This window comes from Plectropomus leopardus, chromosome 23, assembly GCF_026936395.1.
Source record: "Plectropomus leopardus strain MGB_pleo_1.0 chromosome 23, ASM2693639v1, whole genome shotgun sequence".
Lineage (NCBI taxonomy): Eukaryota > Metazoa > Chordata > Actinopteri > Perciformes > Serranidae > Plectropomus > Plectropomus leopardus.
Window position 1 is genome coordinate 9,506,510 of NC_142198.1, and position 27,617 is coordinate 9,534,126.

At 40.4% G+C, this 27,617-nt stretch overlaps 1 protein-coding gene across 1 annotated transcript; it reads right to left on the minus strand.

Annotated features, from left to right (window-relative positions):
• Positions 1 to 1,283: 1,283 nt before the first annotated feature.
• On the minus strand, positions 1,284 to 27,590 carry unm_sa40862 (un-named sa40862). The gene is made up of 6 exons (XM_088073314.1): positions 26,918 to 27,590; positions 13,669 to 14,007; positions 12,277 to 12,411; positions 11,757 to 11,896; positions 11,625 to 11,664; positions 1,284 to 10,835 (listed from the first exon to the last, which is right to left on the minus strand). Exons 1-6 carry the CDS (start codon positions 26,984 to 26,986, stop codon positions 9,624 to 9,626), a joined length of 1,935 nt encoding a protein of 644 aa, XP_087929440.1. The 5' UTR covers positions 26,987 to 27,590; the 3' UTR covers positions 1,284 to 9,623.
• Positions 27,591 to 27,617: the final 27 nt, after the last annotated feature.

Consider the following 27,617-nt stretch of genomic DNA (forward strand, 5'->3'; position numbering starts at 1 on the left):
TAAACACATATATAGAGGACAAAGAGAGAAAAAACAAAACAGCAGACATGCCATTATAAAAAACATAAACAATATATATTACAGCCTGTCATACTCAGCCTGTAAATGGCACACACAGTGTAATAACCTTTATGAATATTGTATGTGCAGCAGAGCAACCTGAGATTGATGCTTGACAATACATGAGACACCCAAAACTGCCAACACAAGGACACACTGATGGTATAATACAGGGCCAGGCTCATCAGGGGCACAAATATGACATCCCCTCAGATGATCTATTATGTAGCAAATGATCTTACTAGACTGAGAAAGGTTGAGCTGTAGTACCTAATAATCCTGATGCATTTTTAAAATGGACAACTCTCTGCTATGAAGTCAAGCTCCCAAAAAATCTACTCTTCCCATAATGCAAGTATATAGAGTACCTTTTTGTTATAATATGATATGACAAATTACAAATGAAAATGTTCATCTGGCCGAATCACATGTTGCAAATTACAATACAGGAACATTTCACAGTCAACATTTCAAGTCCCTTCCGCTTATTGCTTGGAAAATGAAGACGGGGTGACAAAACAGATTGCTGAATCGTCACTGAATGTTGACAGTGAATTGTTGGTGAATGCTAAAGAACCACATATTGCGCCACACAACAAGCTTGGAGGTAGTCGAGTGCACTTTGACGTGACTCCGTAAAGAGTCCATTTCAGGTGCTTCTCAGTGTAACTTGGCAAAATTAAATTAGTAATGGAAATGCAAATGAATGCAGTACAGTTTGACTCAACATGGCTATCATGTTCTTCATCTCTTTGCAATGCAGGATTTCTGTTAAATGCTTGTAGCCTCCAAGACCAAACACAGATTACATCACTGGGTTTTCTTTCTTTTTCAACCTTTGGGGAAATTAGCAGAAAGACAGATCATATTAAATTATCTTTACATGTGCAATGTCTTTAACAGTAGGCCTGCAGTATTTTAATGAAGAAAAAAAGCTTCAGTTTATAAGTAATGAACATAAATAACAGAATTGCAGCATCAAATAAAGCAGATTAATTCTATATTCAAGCTTTCATAAAAGTCCTGTTTTCTAAAATATGTAAGCACTGCTTTGTTAAGTAACACATATATCACAAATCAAGTGGTTAACCACATTTTGAGAAGAGCTATAGAGATCAGAGAAACAAAAGAAGAATAATATAAGAATATATTAATTATATACCCAGTAATATCTTTAAAAGTGTAAAGATATCATGGGTTAAAAATCCCACAAGACCAGCCTCCTGGTATACCAAGCAGATTGACTTTATTTGTATCTTCCATGATAATTAATTGTCATCATCATCGCCAGGACCGCATCAGTTAATAGTGTTATTGCCACCAGCTCCATTACCTTCACTGTCATCATCTACACAAATTAAATAATTACATTATCTTTAACAGGCCAGTGACAACAGCTATAATCTGGTGTGATATTGACAATCTCATTATCAGTTACATATTAATTAGCTTAAATACTGAGGACATTTTGCTCGACGGTGCTTGAACAGAAAGCCCATTCCTGGCTTTACACATCACTGTGTAACACAATAATGCATTGTATGTGACATTATTGTTTTAAGTCCATAGAGGCTGCATGTACATAACAACTACATTGTGGTAACAGTTCATTTGTTTGACAGCTCACAGGTAATCCAGCAGCATTAAATATTTAGTGGGAAAGAAAAGGAGCATCCTGAAATGTCATGTGACGTGATCGTCTCAGAGAGCTGGGGCTTGTGCGGCATTGACAAGCTAAGTCACAATTTGTGGACTCAAGGTTTTGACATGAATATAGCTTTTGGTAGCTTTATTGTCCAGTGATGATACTCAACAATCAGGTGACACAGCACATATTAAGCGAGGTGTTTTAACTTCTGCATCTCTAACTCTAATCACAACCACATTTTTTTTTTTTCAAATCGACACCAATTTTATAATCTGATCATAAAATTAGCCTTGATGACCCAGACGCTAAATGTCTGTCGGCTAAATATAATGACACTGATGTATTCCCTTAGAGGGACAGTTCATTCAAAGATCAAAACTACATATTTTTCCTCAAATATGAGGATGTGATTATCCGCATTGGCGTTTTTACATACAGTCATCATGTTATTGCATCAAAGATATGCGACAACACACAGCTGCTCATTATTCCAGTGCAAAAACAAAGGGCTGTGATACATGTATCACACAGATACAAGGCTCAGTGTAGCTACAATACAGTTTTTGCACAATGGAAAACTGCTATTACTCATTATTAAAAGAGCAGCAGAAATGTGTCTTTGGATAATAACGGACTTGGCTGCTGTTTTTAGTTCTGAGGGAGAGTTATTAATGCACACAAATTCACATATAAGTGTCTGAGGTCAGAGGTCAAAAGATTACCCTGAAGTCTGTTTTTGGTCAATTTTTACTTTACATAAATTACGTTTGTGAATGGATTACATTCTGTTTGTTACCTGATAGTTTGTCGTATCCACATTAGACTAACCAAGTGAAAATCATAACAGAAAATGCAGCTGGAATTCATGTGATCTCAAGTCAAACCAATTCAAAACATGTTTTTTTACAGTGTTTGACAAACTCGGAATGACTACTCGACTCCTCCCATGACCACAAGAGAAACAGTAACAGTATTGACAACAATACATCGGTCATAATTGCTAGAGCATTTTATAAGATAGTCAAGTGATGTTAATAAAAAGGTGGGAAATGAGCGCAATTTTGTGCCCACGCAAAACAAAAAAACTATGTGGGCGCGAGATAACAGATGTGCAATTCAGAGTGGTCTTTTCCAAATAGAAAATGTTGATCACAAACCACATTCCTCTCTATCACCTTATTTGTAGTTTGTTTCATATACGGCAACACAGCCAGATAATGAGTTGCACAGTGGAAATGGAGGCTCAGTCACAAAATGAATATATATCTAACAGCGCTGTCATTTCTGTGACTGAGGCTCCCGCTTCTTGTGGTTATAAGTTCAGAAAGCTGCTTAGCAACATTTAACAATCCAGCCACGAAGCAGGGATATGGGCGATATTGCTTTGCAACACATTCAGTCACAGATAAAGGAAAATAATAAGATCAGTGAAGATAAATGCACAATCACATAGGACTGCTCTGCTCTCTGCAGGTTTGAAGCTTCAGGTTTTTTGCCCAGACCTCTACAAATGATATCATTGCAAGTGCTTTTTATCAGCTGCCGAAGACAAATTACCTGGTTTGACATAACTGAATGGGCTATGTGCAGATGTGCATCATACATAAAGGGTAACTTCAACCTTGACCCCTTTCCCAGCTTTTTGTATCTAAGTGAATAATGGAGACAATGTTTAAAATTGGTCCAGTATTGAGCGAGACAGAACAGGCACCATCAATTTACGTCCAGGTTTAGTGGTTGTTTTTTACCAGTGATATATCATTATTCTAAGTGTCTGACAACATAATAGAAAGGATCCCAACAGAGCAAAACCTTTTTGTTAAAGAGTAAGATCCTTTTTGTTTAACCAGAAACAGCCCCAAAATCCCCATTGCCAAACCTACCAGACTACATTTAAATAAATTGAAAGTTTGCTTGTAAAGACCCAACATATTTCACAACTTACTGACTGAATTAAGGGCTACTTCTACCAAATCAGAGTTGGTGATTGTTAAAACCTAAAGACCACCTAGACGTTTTATGTGAGTTTTATTTTGTTTCTGCTGACTTTAGATGAAGCATGTTTTACAACTACAAAATTACTGTTTATTAAATGAAGTCTGGGGGGTTTGGCAATTGCAATTTCAGGGCTGTTTCTAATATTAAAAAAATGGATGTTACTCCTTTACAAAAAGGTCTATCTCTGTAGGGACCCTTAACATAAGTTGTCAGACACAAAAAAACAATCTAAAGTGGCAAAAACAAGCACTTTTAGTAGATGCACAGTGTACAACTGCCCCAAGTGGTTACACTGCAGCCTGTTTCACTTCTGCCTGCTGATTCATTCTGGCTCAACAGGAAAACAGGTTCAAGCTGAAAAATAGCAAATTACCACTCAACCCACAGAGAGCAGGACAGCAGCAGTTTTCTACCCTGTTTGATTTACTGTTGGTTTACCCTCTAAATACAGTACCACACATCTCAGTCGTCACCACATATAAGGCTTTGCTACCACCTAGTGGACAAGAAATACAGCTTTCCAGGTTTAACCAAACCCACCAAACCCACCACAACATATAAGACACATTCTGAGCAGGTTTACAAATGAGCTGCACCTCTGCATTTTGCAGATAAAAATCACTTGATAGGCATCTATTATTTTTGCTCCAGAGTAAATCCACCCTTTTCGTCACTTTGTGTCAATGTTTGGTGCTGCAGCAGTCCAACAGCACAGATCAATATACACACTGTGTGGATCACCTGTACCAGCTGCTTTTGTCTATGTGCAAGTGTGTAACCTCAGGCATTTTCTCTGTGATGCTTTTCTTTTGCTTTGGCATGATGGATGTTTATGTGTGAATAAAGACAGCTCGTGTTGACACAGGAATGCAGCATAAACTGAAATCCTGAGCAAAAAAGTTGGCAACATCGGACACAAAGGCAACATAGCAGGACAGTTCCATGCTTTCTGTGTATGTGTGAGTGTTAAGACTGCACATGTGGGGGGCTATTATAGGTATTGGATTAATGTCACTCTAGTCTAAAATAAGCTGTTATAATGGCTGTTTCACTGCTGTGACTAAACATGCAAGCGCGCATGAGTGTGTGTTTTGTGTAAGACATCATGGGCACAAAGTTCTCTTGGCACACCTGAAGCGGCTGAGGACACACTTTTGACACGCTCTGATAATAAAACACAGTATAAATATCCAGTCAACAACACATATGAGTGAAATACACTTGGCTGTTTAAAACAAATACATGAACTAGACTTGCAAGCAAGTATAACTGGGTCCAAGCACCCTACGCAATTCAGAACCGGAGGCTCTGCGATCAAAGCTCCTTGGGAAGCCAAGAGCATTGTGTTTTACAAAAAATTAAAAAAAAAACACAAATTAAAAAAAACTGCTGAGACATGAGAAATTTCTGAAGCTTACAAAGGCATTTGGATTTTAGACATCACTTAAACAACCTGAAATAATGTCTACTCAAGTATGCAGATGATATAAAAAAGTAGCAAATAACAGACTGAATTGTACTTTCTTGTTTTGTCACTTTTAGTGGCAAAACGTTCAGATATAAATGTTTCAAATTTGAGTGGCTGACTGGCTGTATGACTGAAAATACATACAAATAATCTGAGTGATTGGAAATCTGTGAAAGCAATCAAATTAACACAGAAGTGTGGTCAGTGCTTTTTTTAGTGCTTCTTTTTCATTAAGGGACATTAATAGAGACAATTTTATCCACAAGTCAAGAGACTGAGATAATGATAAATAGCTGTAAAAATAATCGTCTTTTAATCTCACATTTTCTTCCCTTCAGCAGCTTTTTTAGCAAGTCTTTGTTCCAGTTCTCCAGTCATTTCGAAACAATCATCCTTGTTGCTTTTCGTCGTTTTCCCTTCATTGATTATTCTGTCCGTTTGTTTCCTTGCACCCACTTTTAGCTTAATGTCCCCCAAAAGCTACCGAAGAAGTGTGAGCCAGAATTGGTGTGTGTGAATATGTGTCAGAGTGTGTGTGTGTGTCCCGTACACCAAACCAGGTCAGCTCTCGTGCTCTACTTTATCCTTACAGAAAGTTTCAATGAAAGAACATTCCCTGCTGTCTCTGCTGAACCCAGGTTTGTTGTCACAGCATCCGAATTTGTGTTCAATAACATGTCCATTACCTCGGTTGGTTATGAAGTGTATCATGTTTGCTCTATAATCAGGAAACTCTTCATGTAAGAGATTTCACTTCATTCTTTAAGTGTGCTTTTCAGTATCGTTAGTAAGCCGATAGAGAACGAGGGAGACCCTTCCAACATCACAAAGTAGCCAAGGTGACCTCTGAAGGGCACTATGCAGGAAAGGTTAAGAAATGTTCAGCTAACTACTCTAACTGCTTCTTGCTACTGTAGCAGGTTTAGTGTGCTTTGTAAAATATATGCACTCATGGTTGTGTTGTCTGTGCCAATTGTCTCTCCCTGGACTGATCCTCCACGCGAACATACCAACTCACCAAGTAGGACAGAGAGTTAATCCCTGTGGATTCTTGTCCACGCTCTTGTCTTCACGTATCTAAATTTGTGTTGATTGATCACGGATCGCTGCTTTTTGCAATAGCAAACATATTTTGCTACATGACTATTAGTAGCTCCTGCACAATAGCTGTTATTAAGTGACATGCATCTCTATGCCGGCTACCTTTGACACATTTTACAGTGAGGCGATATTTCAGAGAGCTGTTACTTATTTGCAGGTATTTCTTCAAGAGGAGGAGGTAGCAGCACGGCACAAACTGGCCAGACTTATTCTAACACAGGGCTGGGCATTTTTGATCAGTGATCATTAAAATTGTAAAACTCTTTAGCAATTTTGTTGTCTGCACAAAGCAATCAAAAATGTGATTTCTTCCTGTTTTTTTTTATTTTTTATTAGGAGAATGTCAGCTGAGCTCGACAAGTTGTTCTTCCCATGCAGTCCAAAATTACTGACATAAATGAGATAAAGAGGTGATTTTTCATGCCATAGAGTATTGTGATATATATTATATTGTTATGGAGGACAGTTTTATTGGTTATTGTAATATTTTTCTCCATCTTGTGCAAGCCTATCTCTGTGTACAAATGTTTGAAACGAGAGCACGACTACACAGGCATAACTGGTGGAAATTCGCTAAACATCTTTGTGTGAAAATCACCTTTCAGTATCTTAAAAGGCCAATTTCGTCTTTTGCTACTCTATCGAAGTATTCACATTATTTGTTCATTCTGCTGCTTTGACAACATACATACACAAAATAGTAAGAGGTCATAAAAAACTTTATATAAAGTGGGAAATATCTGGTTAATACAATCTGATCCGAGAGGAGAAATCTGCCCAGAGGAGATGTGATATGTGGAATAAGCTGAGATGAAATCTGATCCGAGGTTTCAGAGCGAGGTGTATCACATAACCACCACTTTAAAAAGACGAGCGGAAGAGAGAAGATGCCAGAGGAATAGAGGAGGGAGTGGATGGATGCACTGAATCTATTTTGGTACAACACCCTCTCAGTTCACTCATGACACAAAATGTGTTAATTGCAAGAAAAAGGCGTTGCACCCAACTTGTCTTTTTTTTAAAAAAGCAATGTGTTGCTCAGAATTACACCTCCGCACTTGTAACATATGGTTTTTCGGTGCAAAGAGGGGTGAGGAAGGAAGAAGGTGAGCAGAAGAGGTCAAAATGGACAAAATGGAGAGCAGCATGAGAGAAGAGGAGCCGAGAAGTATTTTTTCTATCAGCTTCTTTTCAGTAATGGGTGGAGAGTGGTGCGGAAGCTAATGGGGAAGTGAGCAGTAAGAGGATGCATGAAGAGAGGAGGGAGGAAATCAATGTTTCCCCTCTTTTATTACTGTTACGGTTGCTAGCCAAACGCAATGTGAAGTCATACTGTGAATCTTAAAAGAATTGAGTATGACCTAATTTATCCTCAGGATCTGTTTTTAAAAAAGTTACTTGGGGAAGTTTTTGAACGTATGATTAGATTCAAGGTCAGAATTGCTGCTCAGAGGATGTTTCCATCTTTGTAATTAATCCCATATTTCCTTTTTTCTCTCCTCCTCTTGGGTTGATCTTTTTGATAACTCTGATTTGTTTTCTTTCAGGGATCTGTCAAATGGAAAACAAGATTAAGGGGGTCTGGTCTGTCATGGTCAGGTTCGTATTATACTTCTGCTCTTTGTCTATTGTTTCTGTGCTGCGCTCCAATACTCTTGGATTTTCTACTCTCCACACTTGCCATTTATTCCCACATTTTACCTATATAAAGCATTGTTCCTCTTCCATTCCTTCTCTGTATTATACTTTGTAGTACTTTTTTATCCCATCTGTTTCCTTTCCTATCTGAAATATTTAGAATATTTTTCCTCTTTCTGTGTTTTATGTTCTGAGAGAGATAGTTCAGATTTGAAGTTGGGCTGTATGAGATATTTATTTATAGTCATTGTATTATAAATACAGTAGATGGCAGCTGGCACGCCCCCGGTTTGAAAACGCAGGCAGGAGTACCAAGAAATCTTCTGCTGTTGAGGAGTCAGCAGCAAAACATATTGAAGCTACCTAAAAAATAAAATAAATATAAATATCAGTTGAAGTGTAAACTATATTTACAATATTATATATTATACATATATTTATTTTGGTCTACTGCTGCCTTGATTGGTTAGTGCATTTTTTATTGTGTGACTGTTCACCAAAGTTACACAACAACACAAAGAAACTAAGCAGTTGAGACAGCGTTAGACCAAAAACTCCCTTGCTCTCTGAGGTAAAGTTGCTGATTTTGTCAACAGAGTCTGGTGGCTCTGAAGAGAGCATAGAAAAGTGCTGTCTGACAGCAAGGTTGCAGCAAGCATTGAAAACATATTCTAAATATAGTGCACACTTCAACCAAAATGGATTTTTTTAGGTTGGGCTTTTTTTTAAGTGGCTAAAACACATTTTGCAGTTTCCACTCCTTCGAAGCATTAAGTTACATTGCTATACTTTAGCTCCCATGCAGGTACTCCTCTACATCTACTGTATGTAATACACTGACTATGAACAAGTACCTTGTACAACAACACTTAAAAAAAACCCAAACTATCCCTTTGATGAGCCATATTTTTAGTCCGCCTCTAGATATGTTGATTTTAGCAAAACCAAAGTAACAAGCCATCAAAATATCTTTTGCAATTCCTCAACTTCTGTGTCTTTTTGAGAAATAACTACTACCACTCATCTGGTTTAGAGTCTCTCCACTGCTCTCCAATCTGCTATCTTTAGACTTGTTCCTCCGCCCACTACCATTCTTGCATAGATATATCTGAAAATAGACATCCCCGTATTTTCAGTCTTTCTGTTCCTCCCAATTATATCCTCTCTCTCACACGATCTCTGTGTGGCTCTACAATTGCAAACATTTTCTTGCCTTCACTCATGTTTTCAGACTCCATACTATCTCTGTGCTGCACTCCCTATCAGCTCTCATCTCTTTCTGAATCAGTGTTTCCTGTTTTTTTACAGTAGGCACTGCATCTGTTCAAATCTCTTGTCGCAGTTCACTTGCTATCTGTTTGTCATTTGTCTTCCACTCTTACAGTACATCCTCTTATCCCTTTACACTCTAGCTATCCTTTTTTCATCTTCCCCCCTTTTCCCTTCTTCGGTCTATCACACTGCTGTTCTTACCTCTCATACTTTGTTCTGACTGAATCCTTTCTTCTTTACGCGGCTGCCATGAAACGACTCTTTCTTTCAAAATCATTCTGTTCTCATTTTATTCAGTCCGTGGGTCTATCATATTTCATTTTCCCTCACCCGCTTTTTCTCTGATCCAACCTTTTCTTTGTGTTCAGTGCATTCTTTCATCTCCCTCGGCCTCTGCCCAGACTTCCTTGTTCTTAACGCATTTGTTTTTTGGGAGCGTCACATGTCGTCTCCAGCGTGGCAGCTCTCCTCTCCGTGTATAATGAGGACAGGAAAGAAGAATGCGTCCTGGTAGGATGGAGGACGATCCCTCACTCCTCCATCACTGTCCCTCAACTCGACAGCCCCTCCACTCTCTTGCTCTGCTTCTTCGTCCCTCTCTCTGCCTCCTCTTCCCTGTTCCCTTCTCCTCACCTCCTCCTCCTCCGCCTGCTCCTCTTCCTCGTCCTCATCCCCTTCTCCTTCCAGCACTCCTCTGGTCTCCTCGTTGTCCTGTCTTGAACCTAACCCAAGGAATCCTCCTCCACTACCCCCTCCTCCTCCTCCATCTTCCCTACTTCCTCCCAGCCCTCCTCCCATGCTTCTTGAGTGAAACAGGCTGTTCTGGCGCCCTCCTCCAAGTCTCCCTAGGGAGAATCCGCTCCGACTGAGCACCAGCCTTCCTCCTATACCTCCACCTCCCTGCCCTGCTGCTCTGATCCCTGCCACGGTAGCGTTCAGGAGGGCTGTGGTTCCCATTGGGGCCCTTAGCCTGGAGGGAAGACTGGAACTCGACGTGGTCCTCCTGCATCGCGGGCAGCTCTGGAGGAGGTAAGCTGAGTTAAACACAACAGGCAGAGCTAGAGGAGGTGGGTTGGGCCCCTGGCTAGGGGTGGAGACTGTAGGCCCAGAGATGGGCGTAGAGGCCGTAGGGTTTGTCCCCCCGCTTACGTCCAAGTCCATAAGGAGGGCTTCAGAGTAGCTCGGGACCATCTGTTGGTTACAGCGGATGTGCCACTCCAATTCTGTCATGTCCACTGTGTTGACCCGAGAGATCGCTCTGTAACTCGTCCCATTTAGGCCAATTCCAATCCCGATTCCTCCTGGATGGATTCCATTCTCAGTCCCTCCTTCAACCCCGTCCCCTCTTCCTCCTCCTCCTGGCCCTCCTCCACCGCCTCCTCCTCCACCACCATCCTCGTCCTCCCCGAACAGCTTCTCCACATGGTAGTGGACATATGCCGTGCGATATTCTGACACTACCCGCAGTGGCCACGACAGGAGGAAGGCAGACGCCAGCCAGAACACCCTGTGCCTAGAAAACCAGGGCTGGTGAGCAGGATCTGGGAACGCCAGGATGTGTTCGCGGAAATCCACGTTCTTCAAGTGCATTCCCTCCCTGGCCTCCATGTAGTCGTCAAGGCCCTCGTTCTCCCCGAAGAAGCGCGCTCGCTTAGAATAACAGAAAATGTTAGAATTAGCACCAAAACAACTGACAATGTGTGACTCTTAAAGCCAAGGAGCATATCTTTAACTAACAACATTAGTTTGTGGTTTAACAATTTATGTAAAGAAAAATGCTATTCACAATCAGCACACCCAGTGTGTTTTATTACCCCAAATTCTGGAGGCCAAACCTGGCCCGTCAGAACATTGTTCCCTCTTTATTCCTTGTTTTCTATGTGGAGAATCACTTGGTGTGGTGGCTAACATTTTGCCTGCCTTCAAGTACACAATAAGGGACCCTTTTACAGAGTTCTCATTACAAAAAATAGTTGGCTGTAAATTAAAAGGCAGCTGGAGACAATCAGCTAGCTAGCTACTTCTCAATCAGCCAGCAACAGTTGTCATTTCAGACAGCGAAATCTCACCATTCAAGTTATGCACATTAAGGCCGTGATTGCTTTGAGTGACAGATGGATGACGTCCCTTGAAAATTTGCTACCTACAGCACAGGTACACCATGGCATAACACCACTAAAGCCAAAGCAGTAGCTGTCGCTTTTTCAATGTTTTCTTTTTTCATTGAATGTTTTTATGTTTTGGTTACGGTAAGTACATTTATTTTTACAGGTTTTAGGCCGTTTAGCTAGTAAAAATGTTTGATACCATAGCATAATCACAGTCAATCAGCATCTGTCCTAATTTTTTCACATTGCATAGATAAAACATATAAATAATAACACTGATAGAGCAGAACAGAATTAACTCTATTAAATATATTATTTCCTTATATCTTACCTGAGTGAGGTAGGCAGCTTCAGCACGTGCACTGGAAAAACTAAAGAGCACAAAAAGTAGTTAATAACACGCTTACCCCGCAAAATAATAATCTTCCCAAACATTTCTTTTGAACAGCAGTGTGTGTCCAACCTGAAACACTTTGTGAAACGGAGGCGAACAGCAGGGTGCAGTTGCAAGTCCAGCAGCTCCTTTGATACATCCTTGACACCATAGCGAGCATAGTCAAACTCTGAGCTGGAGGCGTGAGTGTTCACTCGCTCATGGTAGACCTGATGGAGGAAGGATCGTGGCATAGATGAAAGGAAAGAGTGTGATGGAGGGAGAACGGGGAAAAATGGAAGAGAACAGATGGGATGTTTGAGAACGTAAGAATACAGTTATTGGACAGAAGTTTTAACATTTCAATACATTTCAACATCTATAAAGCATGGTTACTAGACAGAATGTTTGTCTTACTGCACACAGCTGTTAGCACACAACCCCGCAATATTTCACTAGGAGAAATTAAGATTTGCGTAGCAGTTATTTTAAGAGTTCATAACTCATCATAGCTAAAGTTTTGCAGTGTAGCCATTAACAGTATTTAAAAAAGGAGTGAATGTGAGACAAACTGTTAGTATGTAAGTTAAGAGGCATTACCGTAACTCACCTGTGTGGTCGTATATGCATCTCCGTTGCGGTATCTTGTCACCTGTCTGGTCCTCCTCACATAGTGATAGCTGATGGCCTTCCACCAAATGCAGGGTGTAGCCTGCTGAAGCCTCTGCACACGCTCATACACTTCCTGTGTCAGAAATAATGAAATCGTTTAATTAATGTCACGTTTAAATGTAAATTTCTACACCTAAAAACATATTCTGTAAACATTTATTTTTTTAACAGCCTGTTAAAAGTCTGGATGAACAATCTAAAATTCAAACATAACATTGCCTGAGCAGGTCTTGCAATAGCAGCACAAGCAGAACAATTAAGTTCCCATTATTTGCAGACAGCATAGTTAAGTCTGTGCAATCTGGTGCACGTCAGGCCCAGCCGAGGTTTGTTCATGGTGTTATGATTTGTTTTTTTTAATCGCTGTTTAGAGCTGTCTTAATCATAGGACATGTGCCCCTGACCGTCTGGACTAATGTAAAAAACATTTTGTTTTTGGCAGTGGCATATAGTGAAGATGAACAATAACCACTGTGCTTTTGGAGCAATGTGCTCCTGGAATTCCTGATAATAGACAGAGCAGACCAGAATAGACAAAAGATAGACTGATGCCCCCCAGTCATCTCATTTCCATATGAGTGGGCAAGAGTTATTTTGGGACAGTTGGAAATTCAGAGTTAAGAGTTCTCTTGAAATTTCTGACGAAGCTGCAACAGTCTGTGCAGACATTTAATATATTACAATAATATAATTCATGTAACCTCTTTATTTTAAAGCATTTTGCTGACACCATCATACAGAATATGTTTCAGTGAGTAAACAGAATCTGTTGTTCAGCTCAAGGTCACACACCCAGGGTTCCTGCAGCTAAAAGCAAGTTAGATTTAAGACTTTTAAAAGCTTTTTAATGCCACTGGGAATTAAGTTTAAGACCATTTTTTTAATAACCGAAATTGAAGAAGACAATTTTGTTTTGCCTAAATGTTTATTATGTCATAAAAAAAAGACATTTCATTTCACATTTATCATAAAACTATCTATTTGGATTACCAACAGAAGTAGAATTTATTAAACAATTAACCAAAACAAAATTGATATTACTAATTCAATGTCAGAGAAAACTATTTATAAAGTCCTACTTTTAATGTCTGAGCATGTTGAAGACTTTTGAAAGATTAATTTAAGTAACTGTAATACCAATTAAGGCCTTATGTTTAGATGAATGAATTCAATTCCTCTTAAGACTTTTTAAGGATCTGCAGGAACCCCGCACACAACAATTTTGAGACTCCTATTGCAGCAGTTGACTCCACCGTCTGTTGGATGAAGGCGTTTTTTTTTAAGTCCTTGCTCAACGCTAAATTTAATGCTGAAACCGATTTTCACACACCTGGAATTCAGCATGAGCCAGCATCGCTGTCTTTGAGAAGCAGTGCCAGCACTCCACCAAGTAAACCACATACAGCATTGCCAGGAAGGCCAGGGGGATGTAGACATAGCCGCTGGAGCACGGACTGTCCAGGGGCAGGATGCCATTATAGTACGCCGCCGAGGTTGCTTCGTCGTCAGCACCGAGAGGTATGGAGGAGGAGCCGAGAACGGGTACGCGACAGAGAGCACACCAGGCCAGCGTGGCAAAGCAGCCGTACATGAGGAGGGTCAGGAGGAGGCACTTCCAATGGGACTCCCGACACAGGGAGGAGGCCAGAGACTGCTGGACTGGCCGTTGCTGTGGAGAGAAAGGGAGACAAGAGATGTTAAGATGTTACTGACACCTCTCTGAGGAAGTCATTAATAAATAGGACTCCCAAAAGGCTTGTCATTTCACCCAGATGGGTATGGTTTTGTAGGACATAGCAGTGCACGCTTTAGTAAACGTCATAACCATCTCAGCCGTGTTAGCCTGTGCTTAAAGTGCATATTTTTACTTTCTATGATAAACTGTTTGCACCTTTTTAAGAAGGCCGAATAAAATTCCTGAATAATTTTGATCAGAATGAGAATTGGACACATTGGAATGTAATAAAATGGGCTTGTTTTATTTTTAAAGTTTGGAAAATAATGCAAACTGGACTGAATAATGCACAAATTCAATATTTATTTATTAGATGTATGTTATGTGAGAGGGTGTACAGAAATATGCTATTCATGTTTTCCTATAATTTGTATATTTGGGCTCACACCTTCAGCATATACGTGGAAATTGATAGTCTGCCTTGTGAGCCTATTTGGGCTGCAGTGAGTCTATTAATGCAAGATACTACATTTATATCAAAATACAGACCTCTTGACTAAGTAGATTTTTGTTATTGGACACATTATGATGATCAATTTGAGACTTTATCGACAGTCAGGAAAAATCCATGTGAAAACCTGCAGGGAAGTCTAGTTGAGGATGCAGTTGTGCCAGCAGTGAGATAACAAATCATCTCTGCGTAAATGTACAGGTAAGTGAAGTCATCTGTGGTTTTAATGTTGAGGGTTAAGATTAGGTTTACAAAATTTTTTCAGTTAGTTTTGCACGCTTAACCAAAAAAAGTGATGGGTGGGTGCTGCACAGTGAAAGATACTATACCGAATTAACTTTGCTTACTTACTCACTAAAATATACAACTGCTACATTTAGTTGTCCCTGCAGTGTTCCCATACACTGATGTATTCATTCTTTTTTTGTATTTAAAATGGGTAAAATATAATCCATGGGAGAGGTGCACAAGGCACACTGATTCACTAAGCCCCTTGATCTGCTCCCTCTGTCTCATTCCTTTCATCAGATCACAAATAAGGAAAGAATTACCAAACTTATGCACCCCGCAGGCCCTCCACCTTACTCCCTGCTGATGGGAGACTATTCGCTGGGAGAAGAACGGGTGGAAGCTACGGAGTAGAGGCTCTAGTAAAGGCTTTAGTAACTCAAATTTAGCCGGTGCAAAACCCAGACCCGGGGTTCAGAGCAGGCTGTGTACCAGCAGTGCCAGAAAGTTTGCTGATGGAGCAGGGAATAAATGTTTGCCTGGCTTGAATTCAAGTTGCTATTAGAGCAACTGTAGGTTGTTGTCATCAGACCAGCCGTCATTTTTATATCCCTCTTCAGCTTTGTTTTTCTTGATACAGATGTCACTTTACTCAGAGACTGTCAGAATAAAAGTGGAAATCTATTGTCACAAGGGCTGACAGTGTTAATGCGTTAATTGCAGTGTAATAAAGGTCTGTGCATGATGCATTATTCTTTTAAACACATTTATCACTGGCTGACATTTCTGTCTCCAAGCAGCAGTACTGGGCTAAATTTTAAAGCTAGAGTGATGATACCGGTATCGAGACCTAAGGAATCTAGTGGTATCGTGTCTTGCTTCTCAGGAAGGGGCCTAATAACACCCCAAAGTTCAGCTAAATTTTGGTGATGGAAAAACAGCATGGACATTTCACAGGGGTCCCTTGACCACTGACCTGAAGATATCTGTATGAAAATGGGTTCTGTGGGTACCCATGAGTCTCCCCTTAGAAGACATGCCCACTTTATACTAGCCCCATGCAGTTTTTTGCTGTCATTTTTAACGCTGTCATTTAATTTTTAATCAAGAAAAGCTGATAAGAATTGCTTTATCTCGTCAATTTGGACTTCAAAACTGTTTTGTAATAAAATATAATGGAATTGAAAACATGCAATAAAGAAATGTGATTAATCACAATAAACTATTGGAATTCTGCAATTAATCACAAATAAAAACGTCAATGATTTAATAGACCTAATGTTTACCTCTGTATTTAAATACATCAATTTATTTATTTAAATATCAATTTAAAAATTGTGAAACAAACAAACAAATAAATAAATCATAATACATCCATATTTCCCAAATGATTGTCAGGAAAGCAACACAGATTTTGAATAACTGGTGACCCCCCCACCCCCCATCCCAAAGTGACTTTTTAATAATCATAATCTCCCTGTTTGGTAAACAGGGTTGTATTTCAGATCAAGTGTGTAAGCTGAGGTCTTGAACAAAGGAGTGCATTAAACCGCCCCTTGCCCATCATAGGATAAGTGCTGCATATTAGACACACACGCACGCCTGCACACACACACACACGCACGCCTGCACACACACACACACACACACACACACACACACACACACACACACACACACACACACACACACACACACACACTGTTTATGCCTCTCTAAGTGCACACTTTGACACAGCCTCATTCGCACTGCAAAGACATCATATTACAGTGCACTCAAACATACACGTGTGCATTAGATCCACAGACATAGATGCTCTAATGTGCCTCTTTTCTCTCTTGCTGTCTGTCTTTATCCACGCACACGCGCCGCCATGCACGTTCTCGGCATTGTAATGCAGCCAGCGAAGTGTATGTGAATAATTTAGATGGGAACGATACTTCTAGACTGTTCTCTGGCTAACTGACTCCAGTCCAACATCAGCAGCGTAGCAGTGCTGCTTCAATTTGTGTGTGTGAACAAGGGAGGGAGAGAAAGATTGTGCCAAAAGGAGAAAAAAAAGCTTGTGTATTATGTATGTTGTATTTCACAGAAGCATAAAAACAGAGAGAGAACACAGTCGTGTACTTCTTTGTGTGTTTGTGTCTATACTTTCATGTGCCCTCTCCATGTTGCTATGATCTGTGTGGTACTGAATGCGACAAAGAGCAACAAAGGAGATGACAAAAAAAAAAAAGATGGGATGACACCAGTGTCCTCTCCTCCTCTCAGCCAAGTCTGCCTGTCCTGTCAGCACATCGCCCGCCCCCCTCACTCCTTTAATGCAGCCACAATTTGCTATCCACTAGCATATTTGGCTGGCTGCGACACACACACACTCTGCCTTTCATTTTTTTAGCTACTGTACGTCAAGGGCAAGTAGTGAAAGGCAGCATGAAGGGCACCAACACTCCACTAGTCCATCATCATTCTGCAAAAGCCCCCGAAACCATGCAACTGCACATCCCAAAAATTTTTTTTGTGCTTTGTTTGCCTTTTCTCTCCACATCCTCCTTCCTTGTCCTTACGTAATCTTCTTCCTCCTTCCCCGAATCTTCCCTCCCACCTCCTGAGCATTTACTCTCCAATCCCAACCTCAGTCCCTCCACCCCTTCGTCCTCACCCCCCACGTCTCCTCTGTTACATCCTCTCTGAAAGGCTGTCTCTAAGTGGATTGATTGGGCTAAAAGTGTAGAGTGAGAGACGGAGGGGTGAGGAGCGTGAGAGAGACAGAGGAACGGTCATGAACTTTTTATGAATGCAAGTACGAGGGGAAGCAGAAAGAGATGGGGGGGGGGCTAAAGAGAAGGCAGCAATGACCGACTGCACCTTTCTCCAGGGAACTCCTCTGCCAAAATCCATCCTGCTCGTTCCTCTCCTGACCTTCCTCTCCGTCTGTCTCATTTTGTCTTCCTGGCTCCAGTTCCCTCCTGTCCTTTTCCTCTTACCTTGTACAAATAAATGCTGCCAAAATAGAAGATATTCTAGCAATAAAAAAGAACCCACATGGGTCTCAGCTGACATTTTCATCAAGTCTTTGCAGCTGGTGTGAGCCCGCTGAGAGGAAAATCAGCCCCAAGACAGGAGTCAAATTATTCCTGTATGCACTTATGCCAATCACTATTTGTCAATACGAGCAGTTCTCTCTCACGCAGATCTGCTAAAATGTTTTGGCACTGAGAGACGCAGCCCAGAAACTAGTGGTCTGACAGAGATGCCACACAAAGTAAAGTCCAGGCTAAACTGTTTTTCTGATGTACTGGGAAATATCAGCTCTCTGTCCATCGTCGACTCTAAATAATGTTGGCACAGAGAGAGGGGCCATTTTGATTATTGCATCGTAGCTGTTAGAAGGTCAAGTTTCACATCCAGTGACTATGCACACATCATACAGCATGATTAGATGGTAAATTAAACAGCAGACTGAGCTGTTCTGTTGACACTGAATCTCTATTACAGAGCAGAAGCAACTCCCACCAACACCTCCTTACTTAGGGATGTGCTACTCTAACTTTTTATCATTCTGATACTGATTCTGATACTTCAACTTAGTATGTCTGCGATACCAAGAACCAACCCAATACCAGTTCTCTCTTTTTCCCCAGTTTTTTGCACTGTGTACACCACAGTGTGGAACTCACTGGAATCATTTTTAAGTAAGCCCAGGGGTTGCTGTTGCAGTAAAAACTGAATTAGCGGCCTGCTCAAACTGAATAACTGTAACTCATAAAGAAAGCAGATTTTTAAAAAGACATTGATCTTGCATATCCCATCTATGCATCCCCATTTCCAATCATCCTTAAGTAAACCAGTGTAGGTTGTAGCAGGTTACTGTAATCACACTACATTTGCCTATAATGCAGTAATGTAACATGTTACTGCACTAAAGTCAGCAATCCCATTACTGTCACTAATCAAACAATTTTGTTGTTACTTTCATTACACAAGCTCATCAATCATCTGCATTATGGGCAGAAAAATCATCAAACATACTGGCAATAGCGATCCCCTCCAGTGTGCCTGTGAAGAGGCAGTCTGTGTTCACTCTGTGGAGGAACGGGTTGTCTGAGAAATTCTGTATAACTCTTAAGTGATGAGCATGTTAAATAAGCGGAACTTGTCAAATATAATGCCATGGTTTGGTGAGCTTGTTTAAGTGTGTTTGGCCCGTTAAATGCATTTTGAATGCTGTTCAAACACACATTTGTTTGTTTTTTAAAAGTCTGCCATCCTCTAAATGTGTTAGGAAAGACATTATCCTATATTATTTTCTTCAAGCCAAATGATACATTATTTTGAGGCAATTAATCTTTGTGCTATAGAGTGTTTAGGAAGTCCAACCTCTTTTGATAAAGTTTTATTTTGAGGCACTTGCAGCCTCCTGCATAGCCATCTTGAGCCTTTAGTTAATTATTATTCAAATTATTATTTAAATAATTTGATTCCATCATCTTCTCTTAAAAACAATGATAATTGCAGTATATCTGAAAATTAGTCTAATGTCTACATCACTGTTGAGTTATGATATCAATGATAATAATAATTATTAGTAGTAGTATAGAGACTATTTTTCAGATGTCTGATCAAAGAAATACTGGACCTCAGTGTGTGGCAAGAAAAATAACTGAAACAATTCAAGACTGTAACCGCAGTACAGCCTGTACCAGCGGTCTGCAACGTTAGTTAAAGCCATTTTCTCACTCGTGCATGGCCATGAAAGGAAACAAAAAACATATAACAGCTGAATAACAATGATAGGTGATGCGTGGTAAATCAGAACCAGTGTGGAAAGTTTGAGTGACAACTACAAACAGGAGGAGTGTGTGACAATTGACCTTTGAACTGATCCCAAGGTGTGATCAGTTCAAAGGTCTCTGTAAGGTGTGACTACAGCTAGTGACCAATGGGGATGCACTCTGGGGCTGTATAAGTAGTTTCTAGTGATCATCTCCTTTTCCAAAACTCTGCAGCTTTTAGGTTGTCTCATGATCCCCTTTCTGTTTCAGCTGCCTCTAGTGAGCTTTGCCTCTTGCGTCAGGCTGCAAAAGATCAAAGGCAAAGCTCACTCTCCTTGACATCATTATGAGAAAAAATCTATACAGCCTAGTCTGGAGGGTGTCAGCTTTCATTTTTGTCATATTTGAAGTTTGGACCGCCCTTCTTGCAAGCTCTTTTGAACAGGGTTTATGCAGGGTGGTACTTACATGACAAATTCTTCATTAATGTTTGATTAATAACTTAAATCCTGCGCCTGCATTGCATCAAACACATCATTTATCTGACAAGGTTCGTCTGGGCTGAAACTGCTGATAGTCTGACATTTTGTCTCTATATTCTATATATATTCCTAAGCTTCCACAGTCACTAGGGACAGCTGTCTGAAGAGGAGCCTACAGAGCTGGCATGGATTCATGACCACATTTTTTGAGGATTTTCTGGACACGTATCACACACCTTTTCTTTCCAAAAAGGTATTGGAGCACTGGATTCTACAGACAATGTGCACACTGTAGTTATTTCCTGCCTCTACTGAAACTGCAGTTGACAGAGCTTTTTCATTAATATGATTTTCTTTGCCGGTAAATGTCTCTGAATTCAATCATTGTTCTATAATCTGGTCTAGTAGCATTTGCAGTAATATGGTGCTGTTAAGGTGCAATTCTGCCACATGCTCAGTTACAGACTCTTCATTTTTATGTGTCCACGGATCAAATTTGAATCTTTATTGCTCTTACAGTTTCATTTTACTTATGGTCAACATTAAGCTTCAATAGAAAAACTATCTAGGGTGATGTTTTGTGTACAGTGCTACCTATATGAAGCTAAACATCCCTTAAGGTCACAAAAGAAGTCTGCACACTGTAGACTACATATAGTTTTCTTGTAAGGCAACATTTCATTCTGCACAATGTTCCTTGGGTCTTTCTCAGGCTTGCAGATTGAAATGTTACCTTGAAAGAGAAAGAAACAGTGAAGTATTCTTTGTTTTGCACCTGAGTTATTTGCCTGGTTGCGTGTATACTTGTTCACTCATCTAAAGCTAAACCCTCCTCTCGTCTTGCACAAATAAACACTTAGCAATAAACAGAAAATTACATTAGAAATTTCTACATTTGTACACTGTGCAGATATGATATTTCATATATTAAGGTGTCTAATAAAAATGTGTATTCCTCTCTCTCCCTCTGTGTCTCTGTTCATACTGATTCAGCTGGTTAGGTGTGACTGGAGCAGCTATAATTAGCAATCCTAGCAAGTGGGTGGCAAATGAAGTGAGGAAGTGAGGACAGGAAAATGTGCTGTTGATGCCTGCAGTGCACTGTTAAAAATGATGTGTCATGTCGATACGACTGGAAGGATTCATTTAGGAAGTCAGGTTTCTACTACCTCTGCTGCAACAATGAACAAATCGCAAGCATTTGGTGTGTTAGGAAATGAAATGTGTCATCGTATGCTCATTGTGATAAAAAGACAACATTACTCTATTACAAATTCTTTGTTTTAGAGTGTATTCAGCTGAGACTAATTATCCACCAGCAGCAAATATTGGCAGGTAAGGTGTGGGTCACCTATTTATAAATGAAATGTAACTGAAAGCAGCAGTCAGCCTTTATGTCGGCTTGAATTTATGCCAGTTACTTTACTAAAGATGGCAATTGGTGACAAGTGTAATAAAGTACCAAAACATCCACATAAACCTGTCAAGCAACTCCTGCAGCACAATCTACTATTCTACTGCCCATCTGTGTGATTAGTAATTAGTAAAAAAAACATAATTACACATAAATGAACGTCTGATACAATCACGCCCTTGCCAGACAAGTTCACACAATGCTGATTAGGACCCAGATAAAACCGAAACACGGCGCTAGAAATGTGTCACCAACAAAACCATAGTTTCCTTATGATGAAATCCTCTTATGCCATGTGTCACATTTTCCAACCAATTTTTAGACGTTCATAAAAGTTAACCTATTCTAATCAATTTCACACTTGGCCCAGGAAGGCAGTTAATGAAGCAAGCGGCGAGCTTACTGTTTTAATGCCAATCGATTTGCTAAGAATGTTGGAACAATGGCAAATGCAGATGATAGGCTGATATTAGTATTAGGTATTCAGTTATGATGGAAGTCACCCGGTTACTCAAATACTAATCGGTGAACACATGCATGGAGTTGCATGAGCAGCCATGTGAATCTCTCTGGAGAGTATAATGCAGTTTACGATAGTGATAAATAAGTGGGGTAGCTAGTTAGCTGTGGGACTGGGAGAGAGCTATGCGAGACAGAAGGGGGAATTCATATCTTGTGCTGTGCAGTTTCATGTAGGTTACTGTCTTTGAGAGAGAGACCACATGCCAGGAGAGGCATGGGGAATTAGTTGGTGTGTATTTTTCTGTTGATCACATTTGACTATATGGTTCCGCAAGTGCTCCCTCTCCACAGACGCTGTTTTGCCCGACGTGCTTTGCCATGGTGTTTCTTGGGGGGCTGCGGCTGTCTTTTTCTAGGTGTGATCCTGGTCTAACCCTATCATTTCCATTGAAAGCTCTCTGTATTCTGCAGCATACTGGAGTTGTCACGACTCTTCTAGCTGGCGCACCGGAAGTGAGGAGTTTTACGTCACCCAGCAAGAACTTCAGGAGGCAGGAAGGGGAAAGAGACCATAGCAACAAAACAGCAGCTACAACTATAGCAAAAGTTATGACGGAAAATCCTGACGCATCCAAGAAAGGTTTCTGAAAAGGATCCTCCAGATTAAAAAGAATCCCATATGAGGGATACAAGTTTGCTCTTATTTGCATTGAAAAAAGCACTCCTGAGAGCAGGGAAGACGTGGAAAGCGCACCCGCAGCATATGTCATAAACACCTCTCAACAGTGTTTGTGCAATTCCTCTCACTGCAAGAGGATAGAAACAAAAGTTTTGCACTGCAAGTTTAAGAAATGAAAAAACAATACCAAATCTCATACTGATATTATATATCACTGTCAGGTTTGTTTGCATTTGACTGCAGCAGAAGTGCAATCTGCTACATTATTAGCGGGAGATGGAAATTAAGTTTAAATTAAATGTAATCAAGAATTATTTCAAAACATCTGTAAAGCAGAGTGATACATTAACTGCAACATCCACGTTGTGTTGTACTGAATATCAGCATATGTGAGGTATCTGCTGTTTAACTAAACTTTAACTTAAGATTTATAAGACATTATTTTGCTTTGTGTATTAGAGTCAGCAGGGATTACAACAGGTGAAAACTTGGTAAATGTTATTTTAGATCAAGTGTTTTTGGCTTTGAATATTGTTTGAATAAATTCTCCTTAGGAAACCAGTGGTTTACGAAACACATCTGCTGTCCTGTGATGTTTTATGCCTCCTATCACCTTATCTTGTTTAGCAAATTCTTATTTATCTCATGGTGCATAAATTCTCTATTAGAAAACCTAACGGCTGTTCTACATATTGTTGGCCTGCTTCATGATGGCAGCCAGGCTGCTGTTATCATTTTTTTTTATTGCAGCCTGCCTCCATGCTGGATTTAATAGCCATTCCCCATTTACAGTGTCAATGTGTCCACTTTTTTGTGAATGCACACCTTCATTTTAGGTTTGCATGATTCTATAGAAAATTACTGTACTGTTGCAATCTCTTAATCACAAATGGCCTTTTGTCAATGTTTCCTTCGGCACTGTATGGGACTACCAGGGGTTTGCGTCTCCAAGTGGCAGGGACTTTTTTAATCTATAATATTTGTCACACAGCATTTTATTGTTTTTTTTTTCCTACCGCTGTTTGTGCACAGTTTGTGGCAGAATGCAGTATTGTCATTGGTTGACAAAACGTGCAAAGAAATCAGGATCACTTGGTTTGATGTCACACATCTCTCTGCTGACAGATATACGTGCATAGAGGTACGTATGAATTAAATATGTGATTTTAATATTAATCAAGAGGCTCTACTTCATTTGCGATAATGCTTGTGTGATTGTGCAAAGAGTGAATAAAGTTAAGTGAGACACGAGTGTGCAAATGTTTAAGAGAGGGAGAGTCAAAGAGAGCGAGAGAGGAGAATGAAGCTGTATACTCCATGACAGGCAAATCTAAAACAGGAAGAAGACCGAGACAAGAGAGAGTAATGGAGGCAGAGAACAGATGACTGAATTCATTGCATTACATTGTACTGTCTGCACCACAGGCATGGATAGAGACAGACGAGAGTGGTGGAAAAAAGTAAAAGGCATCATTTAACACGCTTAGAAACTACATATTACGTGCCTATGGCTTTAAATAACCAGTAGCCAATTGCCAAACACTAAATTCTGTCAGTTTTATTGGCCATTTGTTAGTCATGTCAGTCTTTCGTGTTGTAAAAAAAATTCAGGCAATAAAGATGAAATAAAACTCCTCATACCACTTATAGACAGTTAAAAAATGGGAGTATCATGCCTTTAGGCCACTAGGGCAAGATATTTAAAGCTAATTAAAGCTAAAACTATTAGCCAATGAATCGACTATTCAATGGACAGAGACTTAAGGGCTGCCACAATGAAATGCAGATAATTCACTGGTTCCACATGTTTAAATTTGAAGATTTGCTGCTTTTGCAGCTCAGGGAAAATGTGATTGGAATTTCTTACCATCTTGTGGCATTTCACAGACAAGAAATTAATCATATGAGAAAAAAATAATAATAAAAAGTGTGATTAAATGACAGTGAAAATAATAGTTACAGCCCTGAAGCTGACATTTACATACATTAGTTGTTAAGGTGAGACCAAGTTCCTAGCCTTCAGAACAGAATGTGTGACACCAACCCATCACCACTGACACTCAAAGGTTTAAGGGGATATATTGGCAGAAATGGAATATAATAAGTATATTTCCTTCAGTGTATTATCACCTAAAAATAAGTATTGTTGTGTTTTTGTTAACTTGAAATGAGCTGTTTAAATCTAAAAAGGAAGCGGGTCCTTGTTTAAGGAGATCATCATGTTCATCACCATTTTCTACGGAAGCCCAGATCAGACAAACCAAACACTGACTCTGGACATCACCATTGGATTTTTGTGTTGGCCACTATAGTTAGAAGCCCATCAGCGTTAAACAGCGTCAGAAAAATACTGACATGTAAGGTCAATATGCTTTACTTATTGTTTTTAAATCACCTGGTCTGCATGTTTTGGAGAGGAGACCTGTGCAGATACCTCAGCTCCCAGTAAAAACTTCTTGACCAATGATGGAATTCTAACCAGGAGAAGTTTCAGCTGGTTATAACCTGAAATCCTCACAGATGGATGCCACTAAATGCCCCTAAATCTTAGACACTGAACCTTGAAGTCGCAACACGGCCGGTCTTCCTGCTCAAACTGAGTAAACTCCACTAGTAAAGTCATTGGTCACTTCTTCCTAAGCAGTATAGCCCTGTCCTTATATACCACAACACCACATGCTTACAAAACGGCACTTTTCCTCTAAGCCAGAATCTGGCCAGGGAGCCAACTGTAGCCCTCACATGGACTTATGACAGCCCTCAACATGTCTTTCAAAATATCATTTATATTTAACACAATATTGGTTACTCAAGCAAAGTCAATCTGCATTTTTTTCATTCACCTCATGATTGCAGGACAATCATACAGTTTGTAGACATGCACCAAGAAAGAACTAAGCTGCCACAACTATTGTGTTATCACTGACCGACTGCAGACAAGCAAACTATAAACGACCTAACACCAGATATTTTCCTGCCAGTTAGCAGGTATAGCCAGTGCAAAGAAGCGTAACATTAAGAAGGCCACCGTTTTCAGGAGCAGTGAAAGATTAAATACTTTTTAAAAATGAAACACTGGCATTTGTGTCATTTCTTTGCAATTATTTTTTAAATAACTCATATGATGTGAGAAGCAGCAGGCCATTCAAAACAGTTTGGACCCCCCTTCTCAAAGTGTATAGACCTTCACCATCATGTTAAGCAGCGCAACAGGAAATGCTAGTGAGAATACAGTGTGCCCACATCATTGGTTATCCATGGATTTTTTCCTGGCAACTGACTTACGTAATGTTTTATTATGTGCCTGCTCAGTTTCTCTTGTTATGTATTATAAAGATGACAAATACATGATGCTGCTTCCCAAATATTGGACTAGTAATAAAGGAAGTGGTGTATTGTTTAGGATTGCATGAATTGTGTGAGTGTGATTGCAGGGAAGCAGGGTTGTGTACTGGAAACTGTCTTTCAAATAGGGAGTCATATTCATGGCTTTATACTGTATGTAAACATGAACCTTTGAACAAGATGCCAATTTGCCATGTAAGGACTCATTATAATGGTTCAGGCTACAGAAAAGGACTTCGGGAGAGGTATAGTAGATGTAGTGGTGATGGTGGAGGCTTGCATAACATCAAGAAGTTTGCCAAACATAAAAGAAAACACACTGCTGGGTTGTTACGACTATTATAAATAGAAAAGCCCTGAAAAACTGTGTTTGGTGAAAATAAATATGCTTACAGCTTGGAGGTGTTACTCTGTGTTCTCACCATTCACACTGTGTCAGTGTAATTTTGGCTAAAAGGTGGGTGTGTGGCTAAACTGTGATGTCACCCTCTAGTGTATTTCAGTGGTGTCAGCTGGTAAATGGACATTATACTCTACTATACTGAAAAGGACCATCTCTCTCAGGGGTAACACATCATGCAGCCTTGACAGACGTTATCATAATCAATACTGTGGCTTTATCCCTGGACAGGGATTTTAGTGTTCCCTCCCCTCTCTGTTTACCTAAACCACAGTCTCATCTCCATTCATATTAACGCCAAGGTCCTGTCCCGTGTCCTTGCTCCAGTGCAAAGCATGAAGGACTTCACAGAAAACGACTCCTCGCGAAAACAGCAAAGACATTTTTTTTTGTCAATGAAAGACCGACATAGTCTATACAGCATGTCATACGTGATGCAGAAGTCATGGGTTGTTTTGGGACGACCAGCTATGACATAGAAATAGAAGCAGGTTCTTTAGGGGCTTAATATGCGCAACTTTAGCTAACTGGATTCTTTCTGTTTAAGCATAAACAGCAGTGTACTCGTAAAAGGAGACAGAAAAGCTTAAAAAAATGTCCTTCCTTACCTGCTCTCGTCCTGACCCTTCCTCCAAAATGGGCTCTTCTGCGGTGGCCGTCTCCTCCTCCGTCTGCATTTTCCCTCTTGCCACTCCTTCCTTTCCTCAGAACCGGGCACAGGCAGCTCCCACCCCGGTAACGTCCGAAGGCAGGGACCTCCCCGGCGGAGCAGCGAGCTCGGTCACCCCATCCGCCGCAAGTCGGTATCCAATTTCACGATGGCGGGGCCTGCGGCAAATAAGCATCATCTACTCCTGGTTTCGCGGTACCCCCTGCTTTCTTACTGTGTCTTCTCCCTCCAAACCCGCTCAGCGTCTCTCCTCTACCTGCCCCATCATTTGCCTCTCCGGTCAAAGCAAAATGTGACTAAGCATCCAAAGTCAAAGCCCGCCGCCCTCCCTCACGAAGCATTTCTCCGTCGCCGCTTCTGCCTCTCGTGATGCTCAGCTGCGAGTGTGCGTATGTGCACGTGTGCGCGCGTGACCGACAGCGCAAGAGAGCCAACCGGGGCCAAGGATTTCACCAGCAGCAGCTGCACAAATGAAGGAAGAGGCTCGTAAGCACAAACCTAATACGCGATTTTAAATTTGAGCGTGAAAAGTGGAGGCTAAAAACAAGGCGTCGAAATGCAATAACGACGGCGAGGATGGCTGTCGTTAGTCAACTTTGTTTTGCACCTTGCATTGGGTCTCCTTTGACGTCATACAC